This window comes from Lepidochelys olivacea (genome assembly GCF_965140295.1).
Source record: "Lepidochelys olivacea isolate rLepOli2 genome assembly, chromosome: 11".
Taxonomy (NCBI): domain Eukaryota; kingdom Metazoa; phylum Chordata; order Testudines; family Cheloniidae; genus Lepidochelys; species Lepidochelys olivacea.
Window position 1 is genome coordinate 6457528 of NC_140421.1, and position 26748 is coordinate 6484275.

General features: G+C 42.7%; 1 protein-coding gene across 1 annotated transcript in view; it reads right to left on the reverse strand.

The window, feature by feature from the left end:
* CNTNAP5 (contactin associated protein family member 5) overlaps positions 1–26748 on the reverse strand; it is a 414335-nt gene that overhangs the window by 26519 nt on the left and 361068 nt on the right. Inside the window, exons 18-19 of the mRNA XM_084643956.1 lie at positions 18670–18909; positions 15951–16175 (exon numbers count right to left, since the gene is read on the reverse strand). Of these exons, the coding sequence (XP_084500082.1) occupies positions 15951–16175; positions 18670–18909 (465 nt within the window). The remainder of the gene's footprint in view (positions 1–15950; positions 16176–18669; positions 18910–26748) is intronic.

A 26748-nucleotide genomic window follows, 5' to 3' on the forward strand; every position in this document is an offset into this window, starting at 1 on the left:
GATTTCTTTACTTCTATTAAAAGTCTTCTTGTAAGAAAACGGAATGCTTTTTCATTGTTCTCAGATCCAAGGGTTTGGGTCTGTGGTCACCTATGCAAATTGGTGAGGATTTTTACCAAACCTTTCCCAGGAAGTGGGGTGCAGGGCTTGGGAGGATTTTTGGGGAAAGACGTGTCCAAACTACGTTTCCCAGTAAACCCAGTTAGAGTTTGGTGGTGGCAGTGGAGATCCAGGGACAAAGGATAAAATTAATTTGTATCTTGGGGAAGTTTTAACCTAAGTTGGTGAAAGTAAGCTTAGGAGGTTTTCATGCAGGTCCGCACATCTGTACCCTAGAGTTCAGAGTGGTGGGGAGGAACATTGATAGGGCCTATAAGATCAGAAGGGGTTTTAATAGAAGGAGAAAGTAAAGGATATAAGAGGTATAGTTTCCTAGATATATAGATGGAACTCCCATTGACATCACTGGGGAATTTATGCATATGAAACGCTGACGGACCCTGGTCATCGGCAGGCAGGAATCAAACCAGGGACCTTTGGAGCTTAGTGCTTGAGCCTCTACAGCATGAGCTAAAAGCCAGCTGCCTGTGAGCGAAGGCTGTTGGGCAGACTCATTAATAGCTCTGACTTTTTCTCTCTCTAATTGGTCTCAGTGCCACTAGATGGGCCAGAACACCATACCCAGGAGGTGTGTGGGTAACTCATAGATCTTGGTCAGTACATGGGCTTAAGACTGGCTAAATACAATAATACACGACCAGATTCTGCCACCCTTCGTCGTACTGAATAGAACCTTACCCTGCAAGGAGTCTCCCAATTCCAATGCAATTCATTTATATTCCCTGAGAAAACCTGCATGAAGCTGGAGCTAAGGTTGAGAGTACCTATCAGTAATGTGACACCAAGCAATGGCTATGATTAAGTACCTCCATAATCAGGGTAACACAGTGGGCATGTCTACGCTGCAACAGAGTGAGCTTCCCAGCCCGGGCAGGCAGACTTATTTTCTTTAAATTCCAGCTAAGAAATCGTTCGACTTCTGCTCTTCAAAATTGTTGACTTGAACTAAGGGATTTTGCCAGGGCCAAATTTACATCAATATAAATAAGCAATTTTACTGATTGCCTCAGAGTTACCTTGGAATTTATACCAGTGTAACTGAGAGCGGACTTTGGCCCTTAGTCAGCAGCAAATCTTTTCATGCTGGAAGATTTACATAATCTTCTAATTACATTAAAATGTGTGATAGAAAGAGAAATGGATTATTAATTATTATTAAGAAATCTTTTGTGTAACTTTGAATTTTGATTATCTGGTTGGTTGGAGTTCTGTGCCCCATTATGCTGGGTTATCACTAATCACAAAAAGGGGCATGGACATCATTCATGGGCATAATTCAGGTTACTATGATTTTTGCATCATTCCTATCTCATAATAGTAATTAAGTGTTGTCTCTCTACCAGGACAGCAGTAGACATCTGGGAATTTGATTGCAATGATGGCTTGGCTGGTCATCCGGACCTCATCTTGCCATGCCTAAGCAGGTACATAAGACGTACAGCAGTATTCAAGCTATGTTCTGCTTCACTGCCTGGTTATTATCCAGGTAATTCCTGGGGACTATTGCTATTAACTAAGCACAATGGAGGGACAGTTCTGCCTTACAGGTCAGATTCTTGGCCCTGCTATGGTGAAAAGTTTACTGGAGGAATTCTCTGGCTTGTGAAATGCAGGTGGTTGGACTGGATGACTGCAAGGGTCTCTTCTGGCCTTCAAATCTATGGCTAGTCTCCAGTGATGCAAAACAGCCATAATGCTGGTTTAAATGATCTTCTGGGAAATCCTTGGCGGGGGAAGGGGGGGGCAGGTGGAGAGCCATTGTAGCAGCGTTTACGCCACTCCCACCGCTCCTTGTGGCTGTAGGGAAGGGGATGTGGCCAGGGTATTCTTACACCTTGGTGATCCCTGGCTGTTAAAACACCCCCTGGAGCTACTCTAATCCACCCTGGGGACAGTCCCAGCCGCAGGATTGGAGGAACATGAAAGGTAGTAAACAAACCCTATCCTCTGAGAACTGCATTGAGCACAGCAAAACCAAAGCAGAGTCCAGTCTCTGTCTCTCTATAACAAACATAATCTGCTGTTTAGAGGTCTCTCAGCATCCACCACCATGAGTAAGATCATCAAATGACACAAATTGCACGACACAAACAAACATCCCAGCCATAACGTTATCTATTATGACATGGCCCATGTATTGTTTTTCCGGTTAACTCTATCAACAGGATAGTTATTTTTCTGCCGTCTGTGTACCATGGGTATCAGCAGTGCCAGCAGTGTGCATTTCCACACACAGAAGTGTAAGTGATGGTCAGTCACCGATGATTTCTTTAAAAAGCAACACAATAAGCACTTGTGCATTTGGTGAGCACTTGTATTATTGCAGTGACCCAAGAATGGAACCACAGGAGGGTATTTTAATTCAAGGTTACAGTCCAGGGGATGTGCTTGCAAACTTCCTATTCATGTTAATGGGAGCTAGGAGAAAAAATATCCTTTGACAGGCCTGATCCTTTCTTCTGCAATGGCTGCTACAGTCTGCTATGGATGGTGAGAAGAAAAAATAAATAACCAATATAGGCTCAATTCTGCTCCAAATGAATTCAGTGGCAAAGCCCCCATTAATGTCAACGGGAGAAAGATCACACCAGATGGGCCTCATTTCAATCTCAAATATGTTGGTATAAATCAAGAGTAACTCCATCCAAGTCAGTGGGAGCTGCAGATGCTCAGCCATTCTGGACATCAGGCCCCTTTTTAGGTGTCTAAATACAGATTTAAGGATAACATATTCAAACATGCCAAGGTGGCTTAGGCACTTAAGTCCCACTGACAGTCAGTGAGACTTGGGCTCATAAGCAGTTTTTTTTTTAAACAGACTTTGGCTCCTAAATCACGTCGGCACATTTGAAAATTTTACCCTGTGTATCTTCGTGTTGGCACGCAAATCTGAAAACGCTGATCTTGCCTTTAAGGTCTCCTCAGCCTGTGAACTGCATGGTGCTCAATTTGGAATTCAAACCTGTTCTGTTAGGGAATCTGGAAAGAGCCTTAACCCAGTGTTTACATCAAGACTTTGTAAACGGGGTGATTTCTGCATGTACCACCAATGGCATTAAGAACATGAAAATGGCCACACTGGGTCAGACCAATGGTCCATCCATCCCAGTATCCTGTCTTCCGACAACAACCAATGCCAGATGTTTCAGAGGGAATTAACAGTCCAGGGCAGTTATTGAGTGATCCATTCCCTGGCATCCAGCCCCAGCTTCTGGCAATCAGAGGCTAGGAAAACCCAAAGCATGGGCTTGCATCCCTGACCATCTTGGTTAATAGCCATTGATGGACCTATCCTCCAGTAACTTATTTAATTCTTTTTTTAACCCTATTATAGTTTTGGCTTTCACAACATCCCCTGCAAATGAGTTCCACAGGTTAGCTGTGTGTTGTGTGAAGAACTACTTTTTGTTTGTTCAGAGCCCTTCCATGGTTTCACTTTGAGAACCTAGAAGTAGGGGGTGGGTTGATGGCATCATTCATCGGAATGATATGAGAATCACTGGCTTGGCCATTCAGCTCTGACCCCCCCACCCCAGACACCCCAAGTGAAACTCCTGACAGACCCTTTATCCATACAACAGCTGAACACAGAATGACTTCAGCAGACTATTAAACTAGTGTCCACACTGCCTTGATATTTCCACAGCATGCATACAAGCAGTAGTTAAGAGAGAAAATAATTAGGGAAGTTGATTAAACGGCGGGAAGTAACATTAGTGAGGCTATTAATAATGCGATGCACTCAAAATCAGCTATTAAAAATGGTGTACAGAAAGCCCTTTGCAATGATTTAGGTGAAATTTTGTTTTGTTCATTCCATATCACATGGGGCTAGAGGACTGTTTTCAGTGCCATGCCCCACCAAAAAGCTCCCTGTCAGCTTGCAGAATCCTGGTGCTCCAGTACTTCTTCCCCTTTACAGCTTGGATATTTAAAAGTGAACGACCTCTCTCTCTGTTTGGAACAGCTGGGTAGGAAACCTGCTCCTTAATTAGCAGCCTCTCCCAAGGGACATTTACTCAATAAATTTACTCTTCACAGGATGTGCAGCTGGTGTTGCGAAATAACAGGACCCATCTTCTGAATCATCCAGTGGCTTTTAACTAAGACCATCTTTGCACATTTTTGGAAAGAGAGAGAAAAATGGGCTATCGCTGTTCGTTTCACACACGTGGAAAATAGAGAGGCGAGATTGCTGATTTTGTTTTCCTGTGGTATCCTGCGGCTATTGCTCAGCTGTTTTTTGTGGTGCTGTCTTAAAGGAAAACACTAGTTATTAAATCTTAAAATAGCTAAATTAATGGACCCTGCTAGTACTTAGAGCTATGACCTGTGAAGCCTATTTGAAATTTAAATGCCTCACCCCCCAAAGATTGGAGTGTTTAGATCTAGGGGTCAGATTTGTGTCTTTCCAAAAGAATAACATCAATGTATAACTGATTATTGATTATTGTATTTATTTTGCGTTATGGGACATAGTTTAAAAGTGCCTAAGTTAGGCTCTAGGGGCCCAATTCACCTTTGTTCTGCACCGTCTTTGTTTACAAAGACGTTTAGGCGCCTAAAACATAGATAGGTGCCCAATGGGATTTGCAGCAGTGCCTACGGAGGTTAGGAACTTGATTCCCATGTAAAGTCAATGAGCTCAGGAGCCAGAAATGAAAACAGGAGGCACATGCAAGGGAGGGCAAAAAATGAAGTAGCAACTGCTTATCAGGACAAAGCCAGAAAATAATTACCCAAAGCTGAAACTAAAGCCCAATAATTCCCCCCGCGTAGATGGGCCCAAACAACAGACTCCATCCTGCAAATACTTACGCATCTGAGTAACTTTACTCATATGGGCAGTTACATCGACTTCAATAGGAATATTCACAGGAGAAAAGTTACTCAGATGTGTGTTTGCAGGCTTGTGCCCATAATGCGTAACAGAACCAAGCCATGCATGTGCTTGAAGCTTTGGAATGGTAGAACAAATAAATCCTTGGGAGATTAGGTCAGTGGGCAGAAGATGAGGGACAGACATACTTACCACATGTCTAGGCAATTTGTCACATAAGCATCTCCTCTAACATATATGGTGTGTGTATACATGTACAAGGTCCACAGTGTTGCCTAGTGGCTAGACCACTTGTCAGTGGCTCAGGAGACCTGGATTCTGGTCTTGGTGTCACACCGGTTTGCTGGGTGACCTTGGGCAAGACATGTCCCTGCCACCTGCCTCAGTATCCTCATCAGTAAAATGGGGATAATGATCTCAATCTCTTTTGTACAGTGCTTTGAGATCTACGGACAAAGACGTCTATATAAAAGCATGGCATTGTTATTATTATTATTACATGTATTTCTAGTGAATTAACAAAGCTCCTGTTGCTCTCCAACAGGGGTGCAGTTTTAAGGATATTTTCCAGCAAGTGACTCAGTCTGATTAGGCAGAGCAGGACTCAAGGGATCAGCTTCACCCGAAAATTCCCTGCAGCCACACAAACATGCTTTCCAACAACAAGGTTGATTCCTTCATGTCTTACCCTGCACCAGCAAACTGCTTTGTGGTTACACGTTCTTTTTTCTTCCTTTTAATTGCTCTTAAGACACTTAATTTAAAAAAAATATGCATATGATAAATATTGGGTCTGATGCTGAAATCCCTACCTGTTAAAATACGCATTGTATGTAATGAGTCTTTCCAAGGACTTTAATAGGAGTTAGATCAGACTGGATGGTGTCCCTCCCTCTGTTTGCCAGAAGCTGGGAATGGGCGACAGGGGATGGATCACTTGATGATTACCTGTTCTGTTCATTCCCCCTGAAGTATCTGGAATTGGCCACTGTCAGAAGGCAGGATACTGAGCTAGCTGGACCTTTGGTCTGACCCAGTATGGCCGTTTTTATGTGGTTTACTCATATTTGCATTTAGTTATTTTGACTTGCATGTCTTTGATCTTATGCTGGAGATTTCACTTGAAGTGTCAACTAGTAAACATGTTTGCAAAAGCAGTCTGTTTATTCTCTCCTACATGAATACAGTGCTAACCTTTCACGAATGACTCATGGGGAGAATAGGCTGAGGTCCTCAGCTGGAGAAGACTGGTGGAGCTCCATTTACTTCAAGTGAATTACACCAATGTACCCCAGTTGTGTATCTGGCCTGTTATTTTCAAAACTCAAGCTATTATCTTCTATCTATTCTAGTTTCAATCTCTACAACACAGTCACCGTCCAAGCAGGGATTTGCCTCACAGTAATTAATAATAATGTTCAGAAATGAGATCATGATGGAATATGAACTGAATGGGTTGGAAAGATGATACAGTCAATTTGTACATTTCATTAGGTCTCTTGATCAACAGATGAAGCATCAAACTTAAAAATAAAAATCATATGTCTGTTTTCTTCAACCATCATGCTTAGTTCATTGCCTGTTAATGACTTGTCTGAGGTTAATGGTCCTTGCTTGTGTCACGGTCCACCAATATCACCCAACTGGTCATTAATCCCCTGGCAATGTCCTGTGCCTCTTATCGTTAGGTCCTTCTGAATATTGCCTAACGTTTCATTGACTTTGCTGGCTCCTGAGCTTGGACAAGTCTGACTCTCACATCAGCAAGCCTGGCTTGATTTATTGCAAGCCTCAGGGCAGAGTTTGAGTTTCACAGCCATCAGCAAACCTACCACATACAAGAATAGCTTGTTCATGAGATTTGAGGCCATTGCATCATCATACAAATGGTGATGACCAGCGAAAGGACGACATGGTTAAGAGCAGAACTCAAGAGGTCTGGGTTCAGTTCCTGGCTCTGCCACAGACTTTGTGGTTAACGCCAAGCAAGTCATTTAATCTCTCTCTGCCACAGTTCCCCATCTGTAAAATGGGACCCTGATCTCACTTAGGGTTCTAGATGCTATCATACTACAAATAAATAATAATGGTTTTATCATGACAGCATTTCTGTAGCAAAATATAGACCACTGTATATTTCAGAGGAAATATTTGCATATTTCTATAATTTGTAAATTTCTTTTCCCTGGTAGGATCTTGTAGATATTGGAGTTTTCCTCAGCTTCTCACCAAATTTTGCTTTTTGCAACCTTCACTTATTTGCCTCTAAACATTCTTATGAATGTTCCGGTTTTATCATGCTAAAAGAGTCATCATTTGTTGCCAAAGATTTTAGTGTCAAGGGCTTCTGTGGGGGGTCATTTTTTGGCCTGTTTGGCCTTTCCGTATATAGAAATAAAGAAACACAAAGTCTGCATTTTCACTTCAAATGTAAAAGCCTTCACACAGCATTTTTTACAATGCTAGCTGAGGTCAGCTCCTCAAACAAGACAACAAATGACCTAGGCAATGTATCTGTAGCCTTGTCAGTCCCAGGATACTAGAGAAGCAAGCTCACCACAGACCAGGATACACCAACTCAAAGAGCACCAAGCCCTTTCAAAAGACAAGCCTGGGAGCTTAAATTCATTACTCTGCCAGACTCTAAAAATCATGGATTGAACAAAAGCATTCAATTTATGGCTTATTACAACAATCTGTAACCCACTAACCCCATCTTTTTGTCCTATAACTGCAGAGGTATTAACAGGACACTCTGCCTCGAATGGTGCCTTATAATAAGTGTTAACTACTTATGTTAAACGGTCTGTTCCACCTTGCATTTTGCTGTGACACCAGGAGTACCTTTCCCAGACTGGAAGAAGAGCTCTGTGTTGGCTCAAAAGCTTGTCTCTCCCACCACCAGAAGTTGGTCCAATAAAAGATCTTCACCCACCTTGTCTGAACAAATGACCTGTCATTTGCAATATACTGGCCAGAGGGTGTGTGTAGAAAACTGTCCTCTACTGGAAGAGCTCTAGATGATAAAGGCCTACTGTTTGCAACAGCTAATGACGATTCTCTTTTCAGCTCAAAATCAAGTACTAGAAGCCTCTTTGTTTGCAGCCAATGGTCCTGGGTTTTATCCCAGATGCCAATATGTTCAATGTCAGTCTGTATGTATGCAGCACACAGATTAGTTACAAACAGCTGCTCTTCTTTCTCCACTTTATATAATCCAATTACCATCCTCTAGCTGTTCCCTTTGCATCTCTTGGGCATCTGTTGACCATTCAGTAACCTGAAGTGTTCTGAATGCATAAAATATCTCCATGAATTGAGCTAACGAAGCCACCTTGCATCTCCTTCCTCTTGGACAGCAAAAAAGAAATCTGTCAAACAGAGTTCTTGGCTGAATGCTTTTGGCTGCCTCTCCTTTCAAATAAGTCAAATAAGATTTAGGAGACCAAAAGCAAATCTCATTTGGATGCCTGCTAGTCAAGTACCACTACTACCTCTAAGAATTAGTCACACTGGATTTCAATAGAAACTTCTTGTCAACATCTCAATTTTCTACATACATGCAAGTGCATTCTCTGCACCATCAAAAATTCCATGATGTGTGGCATGGTTTTGCAAGAGAGACTTCCTAGATTATGTACTTATTTCCTCTCTCATAGCATGGACCATATTTACACAGAGATTTACTTTATCTCCAGCCTTAATAGTTTTGATTCCCCTTTTCTTCTCCCTTGGATCATCTCACCTCCTATTTACAGTTACCTGGACTGCCTCCTTTTCCATTCATGATTGCACTGTGTGATTACATCCCTCTAAGTCCCCTAAAGATAACATCATTTTCCTGTGTTAACTAGAGCAATGGCTTGCATGAACAAACAATATCTGGGAAGTATTCATGTATGTCCATGTGATTCAGCAGCTAGAAGCAGGGAGGAACCACCTGTGTCATGGTTCATCCAACTCTCCAGGGACAATCAGCAAGTGTTCATCAGTCAGCCATAGACCACTGTTGGAGAGCCACTGCCCTAAACAAAACCATGGCCCATATGCCCCAATTTGACCACTTTCCTCTACTCCTGCCTGTTAAATATGCCCTGTCCTTAACCTTAACCTTACCTGCCATGACCCTGTCCCCTAATTTACTGTCCTAAACTCTGTGAGCTGCAATTTGATGGTGGGCAAAGTGCATCCTGTATCTAATTTGTAAAGACCATTGACAGACTCTAAGCTGCCACAAGGACTTCTGGTTATTTTTGTTGATACCGATTAACACGGCTACTACTCTGAAACCTTTAGGCCAAAAGGCACTATAGACATATAATTAGATTGCATTAGCACTAGAACTTATTAGGGTCCAATTCCGCCACGTTTCATAGTACCTCACTCCAGGCATGACTCTCAGAGTTAGATATGACTCAGTGTGAGGGATGGTGGCCCTTAATATGAGAGACAAAAGATTGAGCAATATGGACCCACGCAGAAGTGGGAGGGTCAGCAAGCTGTGAAGAAAGAAAGAACGAAACCTTTCTTTCTTTCTGCGTGTATGTGTATGCACACGTGCGTGTTGATTTATTTTAACTTTGCCCTCAATTTACTGCCTTTGTGTGGCTTAAAAATGATAAAGACTTTGCTCTGGTTAGGAACAAGATGCTCCAGGTTCAAGTAAATATGTTTGCAAGGTGACAGGAGCAGGTAGACTTAAAATGCTCACACAAGCCTGCTTCTGACTTTGAAATGGAGGGAGGTTAGCATGGATTATTAGTTTATGAAAAAAACAATTCATCTGGAAAATGTCTGCTTTACATCTCTTGGACTTTTTTTTTTTCTGTGTGCTAATTTATCTGATACCTACCATGGGTTTATTTTTTCATTATGCATTTATTAAAAAGCCTGGCAGATTTCAAGGCCCTGGATGACAGGGCACTTGGGTTCACCTAGTTACAGCTCTTGTAAGCTGGAAATCAAAGAGCTGGCAGGAGAATGACTCAAGCTGTTTTCATCTGTACTTTTGGTTTTAACTGATGTATTTTTTTCTATCTTTAATCTTTCCTTTGCAATTTCAGAGTCTCTCTCGCTAGAGGAGAAATCGAAAAGGGAGCTCACTGGGATGGCAATAGGTACTGAATAGAAAAAAATCGCTCAAGTTCTTGAGTTCATGAGATGAAATGATAAATCCAGATAAATTTTCAATCGTTTTGGAATAGAGCTTGAGATTTTATCTCTTTACTTTGATGCTGGCTCTCTGCCGTCTTTCTGGATTAGGAATCACATGGCACCCATAGGAAAAGCAAAGTGGAAATCAAAGGTTTGGAGACACATTTCCTATAGATCTTTTCCCATCATGTTTATATTTCTCATCTGATTTTTTTTTCTAAATAGGGGAGAGTAAGTGACAGGATATATCTGGAATTATCAGGATATACCAGTGGAATTATCAAGTCTTTTTTCATCATATTGAAGTGGGCAATTTTAATAGTGAGGTCAAGATGGATAACAATGCTAAGGTGTCGGTTATTTGGTGGGATTGCTGAAATTTGCAACAGAAAGTTACATCAAACATTTGGCACTGGAGTGAAGAAATACATTGTCTTTCTTAGCAGGTGCCTGTTGTTGGATGCAAAACTCTTCATGTGACAGAAGAAATTAGAAAGACTAAAAAGAGTTGTATACCCTTAAACTATAGCAATATCCCTTATTGGTTTCTTCACTCAGAGATTTTCTCCATTTACTGTGTTACAGCTCTCACTTAGGATATACTCTTTTGGGATACAATATAATCTAATTACCCAGTCATCCTTGAAGGTCAACAGATCCGGTGAATGATCTATGGAAACCATTTTGATACCTTTAATGAGGCAGAATAATGATTTTTATCCCGCATAGTAATTAATGGCACCTAGAATTTCTTTGCAATTTGATTAATGCATCCGTGTCTCAAGGTGCAGGTGCTTTGAGGTCCCATGCTCCTTGAAAAATGACCAGAGAAAGGTGAATTTTGAAATGACTATAACTAGAGACCGGAGGCTGAGATGCTGATCCCAAGGGCATAGCAGCCTACATAAAAGGACTAAATGTTGATATGAAAAATGAAAAGATGCACAATTACATTATATAGGACTTAAAAAGATATAGATTAAGATTTTCAAAAACACCTATGTGAACAAAGAGCCCAAGTTTTACATAAGAATAGCCATACAGGATCAGACCAATGGCCCATCTAACCCAGTATCCTGTCTTCTGATAGTGGCTGGTGTCGATGCTTCACAGGGAATGAACAGAACAGGGCAAATATTGAATGATCCATCCCCATTCAGCTAGTCTCAGCTTCAGGCAGTCAGAGGTTTAGGGTCACCAAAACCATGGGGTAGCATCCATGATCACATTGGTTAATATCCATTCAAGGACCTATCTTCCAGGAACTTCTCTTATTCTTTTTTGAACCCACTTATATTTTGGCCTCCACAACATTGCTGGACAATGAGTTCCACAGGTTAACTGTGCACTGTGTGAAGTCGTACTTCCTTCTGTTTGTTTTAAACCTGCTGCCTATTAATTTAGTCATGTGACGCTTGGTTCTGGTGCTTTGTGAAGGGTAAACAACACATCCTTATTCACGTTTTCCACACCATTCATGATTTGATAGACTTCTCTCATATCCCTTCCCCCCCTTAATTGTCTCTTTTCTAAGCTGAACAGTCCATCTTTCTCAACTATCCTCATACAGAAGCTCCCCTAATCATTTGTGTTGCACCTCTCTGAACTTTTTCTAATTCTAATATATCTTTTTTGAGATGTGGTGACCAGAAATCCACTGTTTAATTTATCAGTATTCAAGGTGTGGGCATACCATGGATTTCTATCTTGGCACTATGATCTTTTCTGGTTTCTTATCTAAACATTTCCTAATTTTTGACTGCCGCTGCACATAAAGCAGATGTTTTCAGAGAACTATCCACAATGACTCCAAAATCTCTTTTCTGAGTGATAACTGCTAATTTAGACCCATTCATTGTATACATATATTGGGGATCATGTTTTCCAGTGTGCATCTCTTTGTATTTATCAGTGTTGAATTTCATCTGCCACTTTATTGCCCAGTCATCTAGTTTTGTGAGATTCCTTTGTAATTCTTCACAGTCAGCTTTGGACCTATCTTGAGTAATAATGTATCATCTGCAAACGTAGCCACCTCACTGTTCAGCCCTTTTTCCAGATCATTTATGAATATGTTGAACAGCACGGGTGACAATACATATCTCTGGGGGACCCCACTATTTACCTCACTCCACTGTGAAAAATGTCTCTTTATTCCAACCCTTTGTTTTCTATTGTTTAACCAGTTACTGATCCACTTATCCCATGTCTACCTACTTTACTTAAGAGCCTTTGGTGAGGGATCTTGTCAAAGGCTTTCTGAAAGTCCAAGTACACTATGGCCACTGCATCACCCTTGTCCACATGTTTGTTGACCCTTTCAAATAATTCTAATATATTGGGAGTCATGATTTCCATTTACATAAGCCATGTTGATTCTTCTGCAACAAATCATGTTCATCTGTGTGTTTGATAATTCTGTGCTTTACTAGAGTTTTGACCAGTTTGCCTGGGACTGAAGTTAGGCTTACTGGCCTGTAATTTCCAGGATCACCTCTGGAGACTTATTTTCAATGGCATTACATTAGCTATCTGCCAGTCATCTGGTGCAGAGGTTAATTTAAGCGCTAGGTTGCTTTCCACAGTTAGTAATTCTACAATTTCATATTCCAGAACTCTTGGGTGAATACCGTCTGGTCCTGGTGACTTATTACTGTTTAATTTATCAATTTGTTCCAAAACTGCCTCTACTGACATCTCAATATGAGAAAGTTGCTCAGATTTGTCATCTAAAAAGAATGGCTCAGGAGTGGGAATCTCCCTCACGTCCTCTGCAGTGAAGACTGATGGCCTTGTCTTCCTTGAGTGCCCCATTAGCACCTTGATTGGTCAGTGACTCCACTTACTGTTTGGTAGGCTTCCTGCTTCTGATGCACTTAAAAAAACCGTGCTGTTAGGGTTTTTTTTTTTATGTCTTTTGTTATTTGCTCTTCAGATACTTTTTTGGACTGCCTAATTTATGCTTTTACACTTGACTTGCCAGAGTTTATGTTCCTTTCTCTTTTTCTCACTAGGATTTGACTTAAAAATACATCTTTGAAAAATCTGATCTATAACTGCCTATTGTAGTCTGCAGCTTTTTTTTGCGGGGGGTGTGTGTCTATTTATTTATTTTTATATATATATATATATATATATATATATATATATATATATATATATATATATATATAAATTGGGGGTATATGGATAGTTTGCGCCTCCATGATGGTGGTTTTTAAGTTTCCATGAAGCTTGCCAGCCTTTCACTCTTGGTGATTGTTCCTTTTAATTTCCATTTAACTAGCCTGCTCATTGATGTATAGTTCCCTTTTTTGAAGTTAAATGCTACTGTGATGGGTTTCTTTGTTACTCCCCCTCCAAGTATGTTAAATATAATTATATTATGACTGCTATTACTAAGTGGTTCAGCGATGTTCACCGCTTGGACCAGATCCTATGCGCCACTTAGGACTAAATCAAGAATTGCCTCTCCCCTTGTGGGTTTCTGGATTAGCTGCTTCCAAGAAGCAGTCACTAATGGCATCTAGAAATTTTATCTCCTCATCCTCATCCTGAGGCAACATGTTTCCAGCCAGCATGGGGATAGCTGAAATCCCTCATTATTATTGGGTTTTTGGTTTTTGCAATCTCTCTAATCTCCCTGAAGATTTCACCATCACCATCCTGGGCAGGATGTCAATGGGACTTAGGATCCTACGTGCTTTAAGTCATCTTTGGAAATGGGACTTCAGTTCCTGAGTCATTTAGATGCTTTTGAAATTTTTACCTATAAGCGCTCATGTTTCAGCCAACCACTAATTGAGAGGAGCTAAGAAGAACCTTCCTCTGGGGGAGTTTTTTTCATAATTGTCCATTATGAGGCTCCAGGAACCTTGGTGCTGTCCACTATTGGAGATAGGATACTGGAGTAGATGGACCATGGGTCTGACCCAGAATGGCAATTCCTCTCTTCCTGAGTTATGATGGTTCCCAGAACATCATGTATCTATGCCTTACTCTCTGAGGACCTGATCTTTTAAGGTTCTGATCACTAGCATGATCTTATTGTGGGGGAAGAAGTGTTGCCTAGTGGACAGAACAGTGAAGAGGGTCTCAGGAGACCTGGATTCTATTGTTGACTCTGCCAGTGGCCTGCTGGATGACCTTGGACAAGACACTTCAATGCCTCTGTGCCTCCATTTTCCCATTGGTAAATAGAGATAATGATACTGACCTCCTCTGCAGCTACGTGGATGGCAAGTGCTGCAAGAGTTAGATAAGACTGTTCATTATTTTTATCAATTCCTATTAACTTTGCAGCGTGTACTGTGCAAAGTTTCAACAGAGTATAAACATTCATTAGACTTTCAGCCATTTTAGCTGTTGCAAAACACATTTAGCCTGGGAACACCTAGGATCATCCTTCTCCTTAGTGACATAGAATTATTAGTTAGGAATTCACGCTGCCTGCCATTCTGCAGGCCAGACGGGAGGGGAACATTACAAGTAGTGAGCAGTAGCTTGAACGTGTTGGAAACATTAGCCTGCAGTTGGGTTTTCAAGTGTTACTCGGTAGATGGCTGTTCTATGAACACATTATTTTCATAACAACTGTAAAGGATCCTGAAATACCAGTGAAGAGTCCTACTGCTCAAGTCTGAGGGGAGAGGGCCCAATCCACTTCACCAGAGAGTATGACCTTAATAAATAAGTTACCCAACCGGGACCACTCCTGCCTCCACCACACACTACTGTGCTTGGCAAATATCCCAGAGAAAGAACCAGTAACGGACAAGGAGTCACGATCACTTTTATCATTGCAAAGGACATTGTTATTCATAGTCCAGTAGCTTTATGGCAAGCATAAACCAGCTACAAGAGGGAAGCGTAACACATCTGAACATTATTCCAATGAAAATAATTTCCATTACAATGACACTGAGAAAAAAAAAAGGACATGAGATAAAAATGATAAAACAAGGGGCAAAAGCCAGAAGAGGGACAGGGAGAAAATTATTCCATGTGGAAAGTAGCACAATATCCCTCCACATTCTGTCCACTTACCATCTAGCAATGTGGAAGTAGGGGAGTTAGACGGGAAATTATTGAATCCCAAATATGCTTAGTAACCAATTCCCAAGTTTCTGTACTTGATACTTTACAGACAATCCAAAACCTGCCATGTGGCTGCTTGCGATATTTACCAACCGTGGGACTTTCAAAAGTTAAAGGATTTAGAGCAGCAGTCCCACTGAAAATCGATGCGACTTGTGCTCCTAAATCCTTTAGATGCCCCTGGAAACCTCCTCCAAATATTTTCTAATATCAAACAGATTTGCACCTGATGCGATTGGTTAATGAAGCCAGAAAACCTCAATTTTTGCTGAATTTAGTATTCATCACTACTCTGCAACTGGCCATGCTCAGAGGTGGTTCAAAGGGCACACGAAGGAGCAATACACATACCAACAGAGGTGGTAAAAGATAAGACAACAGTATATACATGTGTCAAGTACATGCAGAGACATTCTCATCTTCTTATCTAGTCGGCCTAATAGATTTCAGCATGGGATAAATAGTAAGGAAATGCAACTGTATAGCCATGCTGAATGAAAGTCAAGGCACTTTTAAGCTCCAGCAACATGATTATTCAAGGACTGAATAAGCGAGTGAAGCACTGCATGCAAACTAAACTGATATAAGCAAGAACGATGACTGCTTACATGAATTGAAACGGATAAAGCTGCAGCCACAGAATCCAGTTGAGAACAGCCCTGAATTCGGTATTGTCCCCATAGTAACTATTAATACAGTCAGGATGGCATTACTGTAGTAACATATCATAAATGCTTACCATTTTTGGAGAGAATCACAGCCAAATAATCATGAAAGTAGGTGTCGATGTAGAGCAGGAGGCTCGGAGCACGTGCTGTCAGGAAGCTAAATGCAATGTTTTCCTTGGACATAATGGCGTCTGCATAAATGCCAGAGGATGAAGTACTTGTATTTTTTGTCACTGGATAAGGCTCTTGGAAAATATACGTAACTGAGGTGCCAGCTTCAAACACTGCAGAAACCTCTGAAAATAATGCATAAACCAAGGGATCTATTTCAAATGGTGCATTTTCAAATCTTACAATTGGACATAGGCCTGAACCAAACCATCAGATCTGCAATCCCCACCCACCCCAAATCTTTCTAAAGGTGCAGACGTGAATCTCTGATTTGAATTTCACAAGTCAGGCTGTCTGAGTAAGCCACACATGTCTCTGTTCCTGTGAGGAGCACCAGAGTAGGGTAGGGGAAAGATGCACCTGGAGCTGTAGAAGCCAAGTACAGGTGCTTGAGTCATTCTCCATGGACGTGGCAGACACAGGCAGACCACCACAGAAGAGCATCTCTCAGAGAGGAGGATGCTGCAGAATGTTCCTTACAGATTCTACAATAAGGACTTCCATCCTGGCTTGCTTCCAGGCACTTGGAGAGACCCTCTTCGTACTTTCAGCCTGGTTGCCCATAGAAAACCACTGAGGATGTGAGCTGGAGCCAGACCCCACCTTAAACTATTGGGGTGGTAGCAGCAGAGTTCTGCAGGTCTGCTCTGGGTTTGAAGCCCTTTTGTCCTCTTTCTACCCTACCCGACCTTTGAAGGACTGGCTAGAAATTAGCCCATATATGTTCCTTCCTTTCAAATAAACAACTATTAACAGTCCACATTTACAAAGGTACTGTAGTTAAGAGATATGCCTAGGTCCTAAGGAACTGAGAAGTCTAGCTATATGTGGTCAGGTCCAGGGGACAGACTTTGTGTTTGTGTCACATGCATAAAATGGTCTAGCCACAAAATATATTTAGATGACGACAGCAGTTGGAGGGTGACATCTTCTACTATTTACTGGGTAGCCGTAGGCTAATTCCAACAGTACTTTCCCATAGTATCTGTACCCACCTCTGAACAGGACACTGGTATTTATTCCAACCTTAGTGCCTATTCCAACCTTAGTGCCAGATCTGAAATTCACATAAGTGGGCATAGTTCCACTGAATTCCAGAGAACTAAGCCGATTTACACCAGAAGAGGGTCCAACCCAGTGATTAAACATATGGCATTGGAGAGACAACCAAAATAAATATGCTCACATACAAACTGGCTGTGATTTAGAAGTAGAGGAAGATTATGTGAATTACAATTGTGGTTTTTTTCCAAATCACATTTAATCAGTTCTTTTTGATTTATGGGAAACATCTGGTTAAGGGCTTCTTGCCGTCACTTCCCTGAAACGTATCCTTTCACCCCGATCTCTTTTTTCCTAAGAACTGCCTGGATGGCGAATATATATTACACACAAAAAACTATGTTAAAAGAATATTACTAAGGTTGCAAATGTTGCACCACTGATCACAAGACAGCTTTTCCAGGACAACTTTCCTTGTTCTGGGAATTCAGACCTTTTTCTTTAAGAGCCTACTGCTGGTGGAGACCTTCTCTTGCAGCATAGCCCAGAAGCAGCCTCCTCTTGCAGCAGCAGCATGCCTACTGAAGACACACTGAGCATTCCAGCCCCCTCACTATGCCACCTCTCTACTCTTAAAGGGGCAGCTCCCATTTTGCCTATTGTTTAATTTGTATCATTATTAACAAGACACACAAATATAACAATAAACCAGTATTCAATATTTTTACTAAATATAGACATGAACCTATTTCCATAACATCGATTCCAAAGACCTCACACAACATCAAGCACTCAAAAGTTAGGAAATGTTAAAATTAAGGGTGTCTGTGTAACCTTAATTTAGCCCTTTTCTGCATATTCATTATAATTATGCCCTTTAATTACAAGATCACATACTATTTTTTACATGGGAACATGTTCAGTGGTTCTGGGGGGATGACAGATGCAGAGTCTGGTCAATGCTAGGAGTGTGAGGTGCTGAGGAAAGAATCTGCAGACATTTAACTGTTAAAATCAAAGTAGTCTCTACTGAGCATGTGCAAACTGCAATTTTTCAAAGGCTTATAACTTGGTCACATTTGGGTGGATTTCCATAGGGATAGCAAAAGGCACAAAAGCCACCTGCCTATCAAATTTCAAGTCCCTGCTCCAAAAACATGCGGGCAGTAGAGCTGTTCAAAGGAAAGGTCTCAAGATTATTTAACATGGGCAAAACAAAGTATTTTCCCTAGCTCCATTTTTGGAAATAACTATACCATTTTGGCTGAAATTCTCCAAACATATTCAGCCTGAGGAAGACACCTATCATGGAAAAAAATCAGCTTGAACTGTTAAAGTTTGTAAATTTATAAGCAACTGAAAACAGAGTCTTAGAATGGGAAGTGCCAGGCAACCTTTACAGTAGCCCCGCTTACAATATCTGAGGAGGTCAATGTGACAACTCTGTCACATGGAATGGTCTCCTCTCAATTGGGCAAACGTTGGTGAGCCAAGTTGTATTCAAGTGGGAACTGATAAGGGAAGAATCCCTGGTGAGCTGGGCCTAGTTGCAATTTAGAAACATAGAGGTTGCCAAGAGCTGCAAGGAGAGTGCATGGAGCCAGCCATGCTACCTACCTTCCTTGCAGAAGGGCCCTTCGTAGGGAGAGCTGGTGCAGTCACAGAAATAACCGTTGTACTTCTCCACACATTTGCCGCCATTGTGACAGAGATTACCATAACTGCTACAGTGTCCCGGACAGCCAGGCTTGACTCCAGGGGTCATTTTAGCCCTCTCTTCCAGGTCCAGTTTCTGCCCATTTAAATGTAAAGAGCGGATGCATCCCAGGAAACCCTTCTGTCTGGAAGCTGTTCCCCCTGAAACAAGAGAGAGGAACGTAAGGGTTTTGCTTTTGGTGTCAAGTCTGCAAAGAAATGCAAAGCTACAAAGAAATACAAGCACCTCAGGACAGTCATAATACACAGCAATTATCCTACGGTCAAATTTTAAATATGTTTTCAGGGAATACAGTGCCAGGTTGACATCCCTGGAGACTGAAGTCCTCTGTTGAGAACTCAGTATGAAGTGGCAATTCTTGCTGCTCCTTGTAAATGTTCCTTCACGCTGCACCCTCCCTGACCTGGTCTTTCCTGGGAAATTTCATCCTGCTTTAAACTTGATTTTTTTCCCCTCTTGGATGAGCAAATGATGAACGGTGACATCTACTGTTCTGCTAAGCTCTCTTCATCATATTACCTTGTCCTCTTAACCCATCCCCACCCAGTTTGCCTGTTTTATCCACTTGCTGCATCCCACCTGGCATTTAGACTGTGCCTTGGGGCACAGACTTCCTTCTTCCTTACCTATCTGCTCAGCATCCATCTCCTCCAGATGCTACCGTAATACATATAATAGATGGTAATTGTAATCCTAATAACAGTGGAGTTTGCTGACAGGATACTGACTGGTCAGCACAGACAAGAACAAGTCATGTTTGGCATGCTGCCTGTGAGTCCTAGGTAAATGGTATTCAGGCCAGGTTTTCCCCACAACTGGCAGTCATGATGTTGAATATGACTGGTCCTTGTGTGCATGACCAGGTAATTGTGCTCAGAATCATGTCATTTAACTTGGTTGTTAAAATAGTTTAAACATGATTAAATATCTTAGTGAAAACAAGCTCTCTGGGGTGAAAGGGCAGCTTAGTCTCTATGGTTTATGGTCTAAATTAATAGTCTGCTTCTAACCACAAGGATACATATTTGTAATGAGGACACCTGTCCCCCGAGAAGTGGGCTGAGACATTAATATCAATGAACAATGACGGCAAAAATAGTTCATAGTAATACTCTGTTCAACAGTTTCCAGTGTTTTGCTCTTGAAACTTCTGCGGCTTTCCCATTATCTTCACTGAGGCTGCAGTCTGCATTTCTGTTTCGAGAGCAAAATATCCTTTTCAGACTGATTATGCTTGCTGTGAAATTTTGGACTTTTGGCAACACAACTCTGAACTAAGATCCATGAAAAAAGTCACCTCTCCAAACTTACTCACATGTAGATGTTGGTCCCAATGCCACATGATCAGGTAAGCATGATCAGAGAACAATATATCATAAGACACTTTTGAGATGGACTGCTTGGCGATCAGGGTGTGTTTTACTGTATACTGTTCAATTAACGTTGCACTTCCACAAATTAAGAGAGAGATGCGGGGGGGAGAAATCTCAGAGAAACCGTATTGCTCCACCTTGCAGTACTGGCTGATGCTTTGCTCTCCTGCATATTAACAGCAGGAATCCATAGGCTCTGAATCTTGATAGGGATAATTTAGCTCTATACAGCATGATTGTGCCTAAGAGACAGATTGATTTTATGTGCTTTTTATCTTTCATTATGCTCCAGATGATAGAGGCATTTTCTTGAAGAGAACAAACATTTACAGACTCTTCTTTGGACCAAATTCTCTCTTCCAATGCACAAGCACTGGCTTCCCCTGATTTTAAAGGGACACGCATCTAAGGACAAGAATTTGGTCATTTGTGTTTACTGTGACCTGCATGAACGGCCACACCCAAATACCTGCTCATTGGGGATTATGCTCCAATTCCCTATATTGGCCAGAGAACCACCCCCAAATTTCTAAAGTTAAGCCCAAAGGGCTGACCCAGAAAGAGTGTCTGAGATCCAAGTCACCCTTGCCTCTCTTTGTTTTCCTATGGACTCCCCCCTCCTAAGGAAAGGAAGAGGGGAGAGGAGGTTTTTTTAGTTTGTTTATTTGAGGGACCCCCCTTGGGCATCCGCCGGCAGGGGAGAAAGACATTAAAAAGGACTAGAAGTTGGGCCTGGGGACTTGAGGGAGCCCCTGCCCCCCTGAAAATGGTGAAGAATGTGGGCATAGCCACACGTGATATAAGGGTTTCAAAAAAAAAAAAGCCTTCGAGGGGATAGAGCCCAGCTGCTCCGTGCAAGATGGAAGCAGCATTGTGGTACAAGTGCTTAGCAGAGATGCATCACCAGCAACCTTCTCAGCAACAGCAGTTCCAACCACAATTGCTGCAGGCGTGGGCCACGCAGCAGCCAGTTCAGATCACACAGCAACAACAGCTGCTGAGGCAACTGATGGCCCAGCAGCAGGAATTTCAAAAGGAAAGGATACAGCAGATAGCACCAGCCCTATGCCACCAAAGCGTTCCAGCCGGCCATGTATCTGCCGAGGGGATTCCCCCACCAGTACCAGTAAAGCTAACCAAGATGGCGCTAGATGATGGCCCTGAAGCCTTCCTAGCTGCATGTGAACACTAGCAGCCCACTGGCCCCCAGAACAAGCAGCTTTGATTCTGGCCCCATACTTGCCAGATCTGGCCCATGAAATTTATCATAATCAGGATTTAGAGAGCGCAAAAGACTGCAAACAAGTAAAGTCTGCCATTTTGGAGTGCTTGGATATTTCCAAAGAGACCTACCATCAATGGTTTAGAGCCGAGAACTACCCCAAGGGGGCGAGACCCCAGATAGTAGCACAAAGGCACAGAAAACACTTGGAAGTGGCTCCATCTGGAGGAGCAATCAGAGGCCCAGGTGACCAAAGCCATCACAACAGAACACTTCATAAAGATATCACCTGTGAAAGGCAAGGAGTGGGTACTACAGCACTGCCTGAGGACATTATCAGATGTGGCATGGCTAACGGAGGACTTTGTTGAAGCTGAAAGATCATTAGAGGCAGAAAAACCCAAGGCCTCCATAGGGTGGGAGACCACTGAGGGGGCTGGGGTGAGCCAGAATCAGCAACAATCTCTCTGAAGGACCCAGCCCTGAAAAGATCCTTCCACTTCTTGGACTATGAGTAGTCCCTGTAAGGCAAGGTGGTCAGGCACAGATACATCATCATCCACAGGACTGCCAGGAACCTCAAACAATGGGATCAGGACTTACAGTCCCGCTGCCACGGTTGCCACGACCAGACCCAACATCACCGAGGAAAGATGTCAGAAGCACCAGCCATTTAACGTGCTATTCTTGTGGGCAGACAGGACACATAAAGAGGGAGAGTTCCTCTTATGGAATGTGAATATGCCCAGGGCTGGACAGCAGAAACCTGGACATGGAAAAAGACCCCCTCCCCAAGTTGACAGTACTGGTGATGGTCCAAGGGAAGAGGGTTCAAGGACTCTTAGATTCTGGTTGTAGTCAGGCAGTGGTTCAGGCCTTCAGGGTGGAAGATGACAACTCCCCTAAGAATACAATCTACCTGCATAGTGATGTCAAAACCTACCTGAGCCAGCAGCTACCATTGACAAGGGGAGCTCATACCTCAGTGGTAATGATAACCCCTAGCCAAAAAAGTATCCTACCTCATAATCATAGGGCAGGGCTGGCTTTTTTCCTAGGGAGTCTTTAATCCTCAAGTCTGGAGAGTGAATGAGAATCCAGACCCATCAGCAAAACCAGTTCCCTGAACTTGGTGAGCCTTGGTGGAAACAATGATCCTGAAGAAGGAATGTCCTAAGCAACATGGCCTCTGACACCCACAGGGAAAGAAGAGGTAAGCAGTCAGAACCTGGGAACCCTATTACAGAGCAGAAATTTTGTGCAACAGCAAAGGAAGAACCCTACAGTGAACCACGGAGCGCTTGTATTGAATTGAATGGGATCAACAAACTGGGGTAGTGAGCGCCCAGCGGCTGGTGCTGCACGAGTACCAATGGGCGGTGTTGCAGCTTGCACATGATATCCCATATGCTGGACGCCCAGTGAGAAGACAACGTCTTGGGTATTTGCTCAATTCTACTGGCTGGGGGTGCATCATGAGGTGAGAGAATACTGTTCCTCCTGCCCAGAACGTCAGCTGGACAACAGTAACAGGACCCCTAAGGCACCCTTGGTCCCTCTGCCCTTGATTGAAACACCCATTGAGAAAATCAGAATAGACATAGTTAGGCCCCTAGAAAAAACTGCGTTTTGGCATCAGTACACATTAGTGATTGTCAACTATACAACCAGGTACCCGGAGGCTGTTCCTCTGCTCTCTGTCAAAGCTACTGTGATCACTCCAGAACTCTTGAAGCTCTTCTCATGTGTGGGATTTCCCTATGAAATATTAACAGATCAAGGCACTAGCTTCTCCTCCCAACTGATGAGTGAATTATGCTCCCTTCTGAAGGTCACATTCCTAAAAACCTTGGTGTACCACCTGCAGACCAACAGCCGAGTAGAGCGATTTAATAAGATGCTGAAGGGAATGTTGAAATGCTTTGTCAGTGACAATCCCAGGCAGTGGGACCAGCTACTCTCACCATTCCAGTTTGCCGTAAGGGAGGCTCCGCAAGCATCTGTGGGGTTCTTCCCCATAGCTGCTTTACGGTCATCAAACTTGAGGAATCTTGGACTTGCTATGAGAAGGTTGGGAGGAACAAGATGCAGGGGACTTAAGTGTACTTCAATATATCTTACAATTAAGGGACCAAATCATAAACATAGGGGTGTTCAACAGGCAGAGAGAATTTGAGAAAGGCCCAACACACCCAGGAAAAAAAATTACAATACAGGGACACAACCATGGACTTTCCACCCAGGCAACCATGTCCTGTTGCTACTACCCTCAGCCAAGTCTAAATTAATGGCCCAGTGACAGGCAGGTCAGGCCGGCATATTAAGATCTATCATGTGAATCTTCTCAATCGCTGGAAAATGTGGGAGGCCCTGCTGGTAACTCCCTTTCTGACTGAACTTGAATTAGGGACCTAAGTACCCAGTGTCCAAGAATTCATAACAGTCCCGGGGCTGAGGGGCTCTTCCCTGGGCAAAGAAAGTAGCTCCTTCAATTGATTGAGGACTTCACAACTGTATTCTCCATGCACCCAGGAAGAACACAGTTGGTCCAGCGTCATCTAGAAATCACCCCAGGCCAGCTGGTCAGGGAGAGCCCTAGACCACTGCCACAGAGGATGTGGGATACAGCCCGAGAGGAAGTACGAGCCATGCTGGAGATGAGGGTAATTGTGGAATCAATAGTTTTTGTTCCCAAACCATAGAGTTTGGTTCAGTTCTGCATTGGCTTTAGACAGGTCAATTCCATCTTGAAATTCAACGCTTACCTAATGCCAAGGGTAGAAGAGTTACTAGAGCAGGTGGGAACGGCAAAACACCTGAGCAATATCAACCTAACAAAAGGGTATTGGCAGATTCCTTTATCCCCTTCCTTGCAAGACAAAAAAGCTCTCTCCACCTCTTTCAGGCACTTCCAATTCAAGACTATGCCTTTTGGCCTCCATGGAACTGCTGTGACTTTCCAAAAGATTATGAATAGGATTGTCACCCCCCACAGCAATATGCTGCTGCCTACATAGAGGACATCCTCTATAGTCCTATATGGTAAGACCACCTATAGCACTTAAAGGCTGTATTAAAAGCTCTCCTGGATGTGGGACTTACAGCCAATCCTTCTCCCTGTTAACAGATCACGCTCCCCTATTCTGGATCCATACCATGAAAGACACAAATCTATGCACAATGAGATGAAACCTTTTGCTACCACTCTACAGTTTCAGAGTACAACACTGGATGGGAAAGGACCATGCTAATGCTGATTTCTTTTCATGGGAGATCGGAGATGGAGACAAACTGCCCCAGAACAGCTTTTCCAGCTTGAAAGGTGGGGTATGTGAAGGGAGAGGAGAATAACATTCTCACATCACCACTGAGATGCATTTTAGACTAAGCCCAAGGGGCTGACCCAGGAATACTGCCGAAGATTTAGGTCACCCTTGCCTCTCTTTGTGTTCCTACAGACTCTCCTCTCTAATAAAGGAAGGAAGAGGGGAGAGGATTTTTTCATGTGTTTACTCAAAGAACACCCCCTTTGGGCATCTTCTAGGGTGCAGTGGGAAGAAAGACGTGATACAGGACCGGAAGCAGGGTCTGGAAGAGACATGAGGGAGCCCCTGCCCACCCCCCTACAAAGCCATGAATCCAGTGTCTTTATTAAGTCCATAATTTTAGTGTCTATCAAAGTTATAAATTTAAGCTTCCAGGTTCATCTTTTGAAGGTATTAGGTAGGTTTCCTTTGAGGATAAGAACTGAAGGGTCAGATATGAGTGATCGTTTTGTGAAAAGTGTTCATCCAAGGGTTATATGGTATTTTTGACCTTATGCATATGATCTGAATCTTCTCCCTGACCTAGGGATATTAGCATGAGGTTCAAACCTGCAAACCATAGGGCTTGGGGAAACACTTTGCTAAGGACGTGACAGTTAAATGAACAACTTTTGCTGGCACAACAGGTTTATGCAGCTCGGTCTTACTGAGCAGCTCTGAATAGCCAGGAGGAAGCCTTTGGGGTGGAAGGGAGCTCACGTCAATGGTTCAGCAGCAAAGCATAGTGCAAATCAATACTGTAGCTTAGAGGCACAACTGGCTAAATGACTTAACACTCTTCAAGGATTACTTGTTCAGGGCTTTGTTTAAAAAACAAAGGATGTTTTCTTTTGTTGGCAAGAGATGGCGTTAGGGAGGATGTAGTGGAGTGAAGGACTGTTGGGGGACTGCTTTCTTTTTATAATATAGACACAGAAAAGTGTGTGTGTAGATAAGGGTGATTTTCATTATCTTGTTGCAGAAGGACTTAAAAGGCAGAGGGAAACAGGTGGCATTATGCAGCCGACTTACAAGCTTTACTCAGTAGCCTCCAGCCAGAATGCTAAAAGAAGCAGTCTGGAGGCACCATAAATTAAGCGTAAAAGAATCCTCCAGATTCCTTTGGAACAGTACATGTTTGGACAGGGGTTCAGGAGCCTAGCGCTGTGCTGTGTAACATGGTCAATAATGCTCAATGTTATGAAATTTACTACAGAGTCTATGGAATGGCCAATAGCGATGGAGGGGTAAAACCAAACAGAACAATAGAACTGTAGGGCTGGAATCACCTTTAGAAGTCATTAAGTCCGGCCTCCTGAGCTGAGGCAGGACCAAGTAAACCTCGACTATCCCTGATAGGTGTTAGTCCAAAATGACAGGGATTCCTCCCCTGGAAGCCTATTCCAGAGCTTAACTACCCTTAGAGCTGGATTTTTTTCCCCCTAATATCTAAACTAAATCTCCCTTGCTGCAGATTAAGCCCATTACTTCTTGACCTACCTACAGTGGACATGGAGAACAGTGACCCCAATCCTCTTTATAACAGCCCTTAACACCTTTCAAGGCTGTTATCAGGTTCATCTTCAATCTTCTTTTCTCAAGACTAAACCTGCCCATTTGTTTTGTTTTTTTAAACGTTTCCTGATAGGTCAGGTTTTCTAAACCTTTTATTATTTTTGTTGCTCTCCTCTGGGCTCTCTCCAATTTCTCCACATTTTTCTTAAAGTGTGGTGCCCATAATGGGACACAGTACTCCAGCTAAGGCTTCACCAGTGCTGAATAGAGTAGGACAATCAATCATAGAATCATAGAATATCAGGGTTGGAAGGGACCCCAGAAGGTCATCTAGTCCAACCCCCTGCTCGAAGCAGGACCAATTCCCAGTTAAATCATCCCAGCCAGGGCTTTGTCAAGCCTGACCTTAAAAACCTCTAAGGAAGGAGATTCTACCACCTCCCTAGGTAACGCATTCCAGTGTTTCACCACCCTCTTAGTGAAAAAGTTTTTCCTAATATCCAATCTAAACCTCCCCCACTGCAACTTGAGACCATTACTCCTCGTTCTGTCATCTGCTACCAT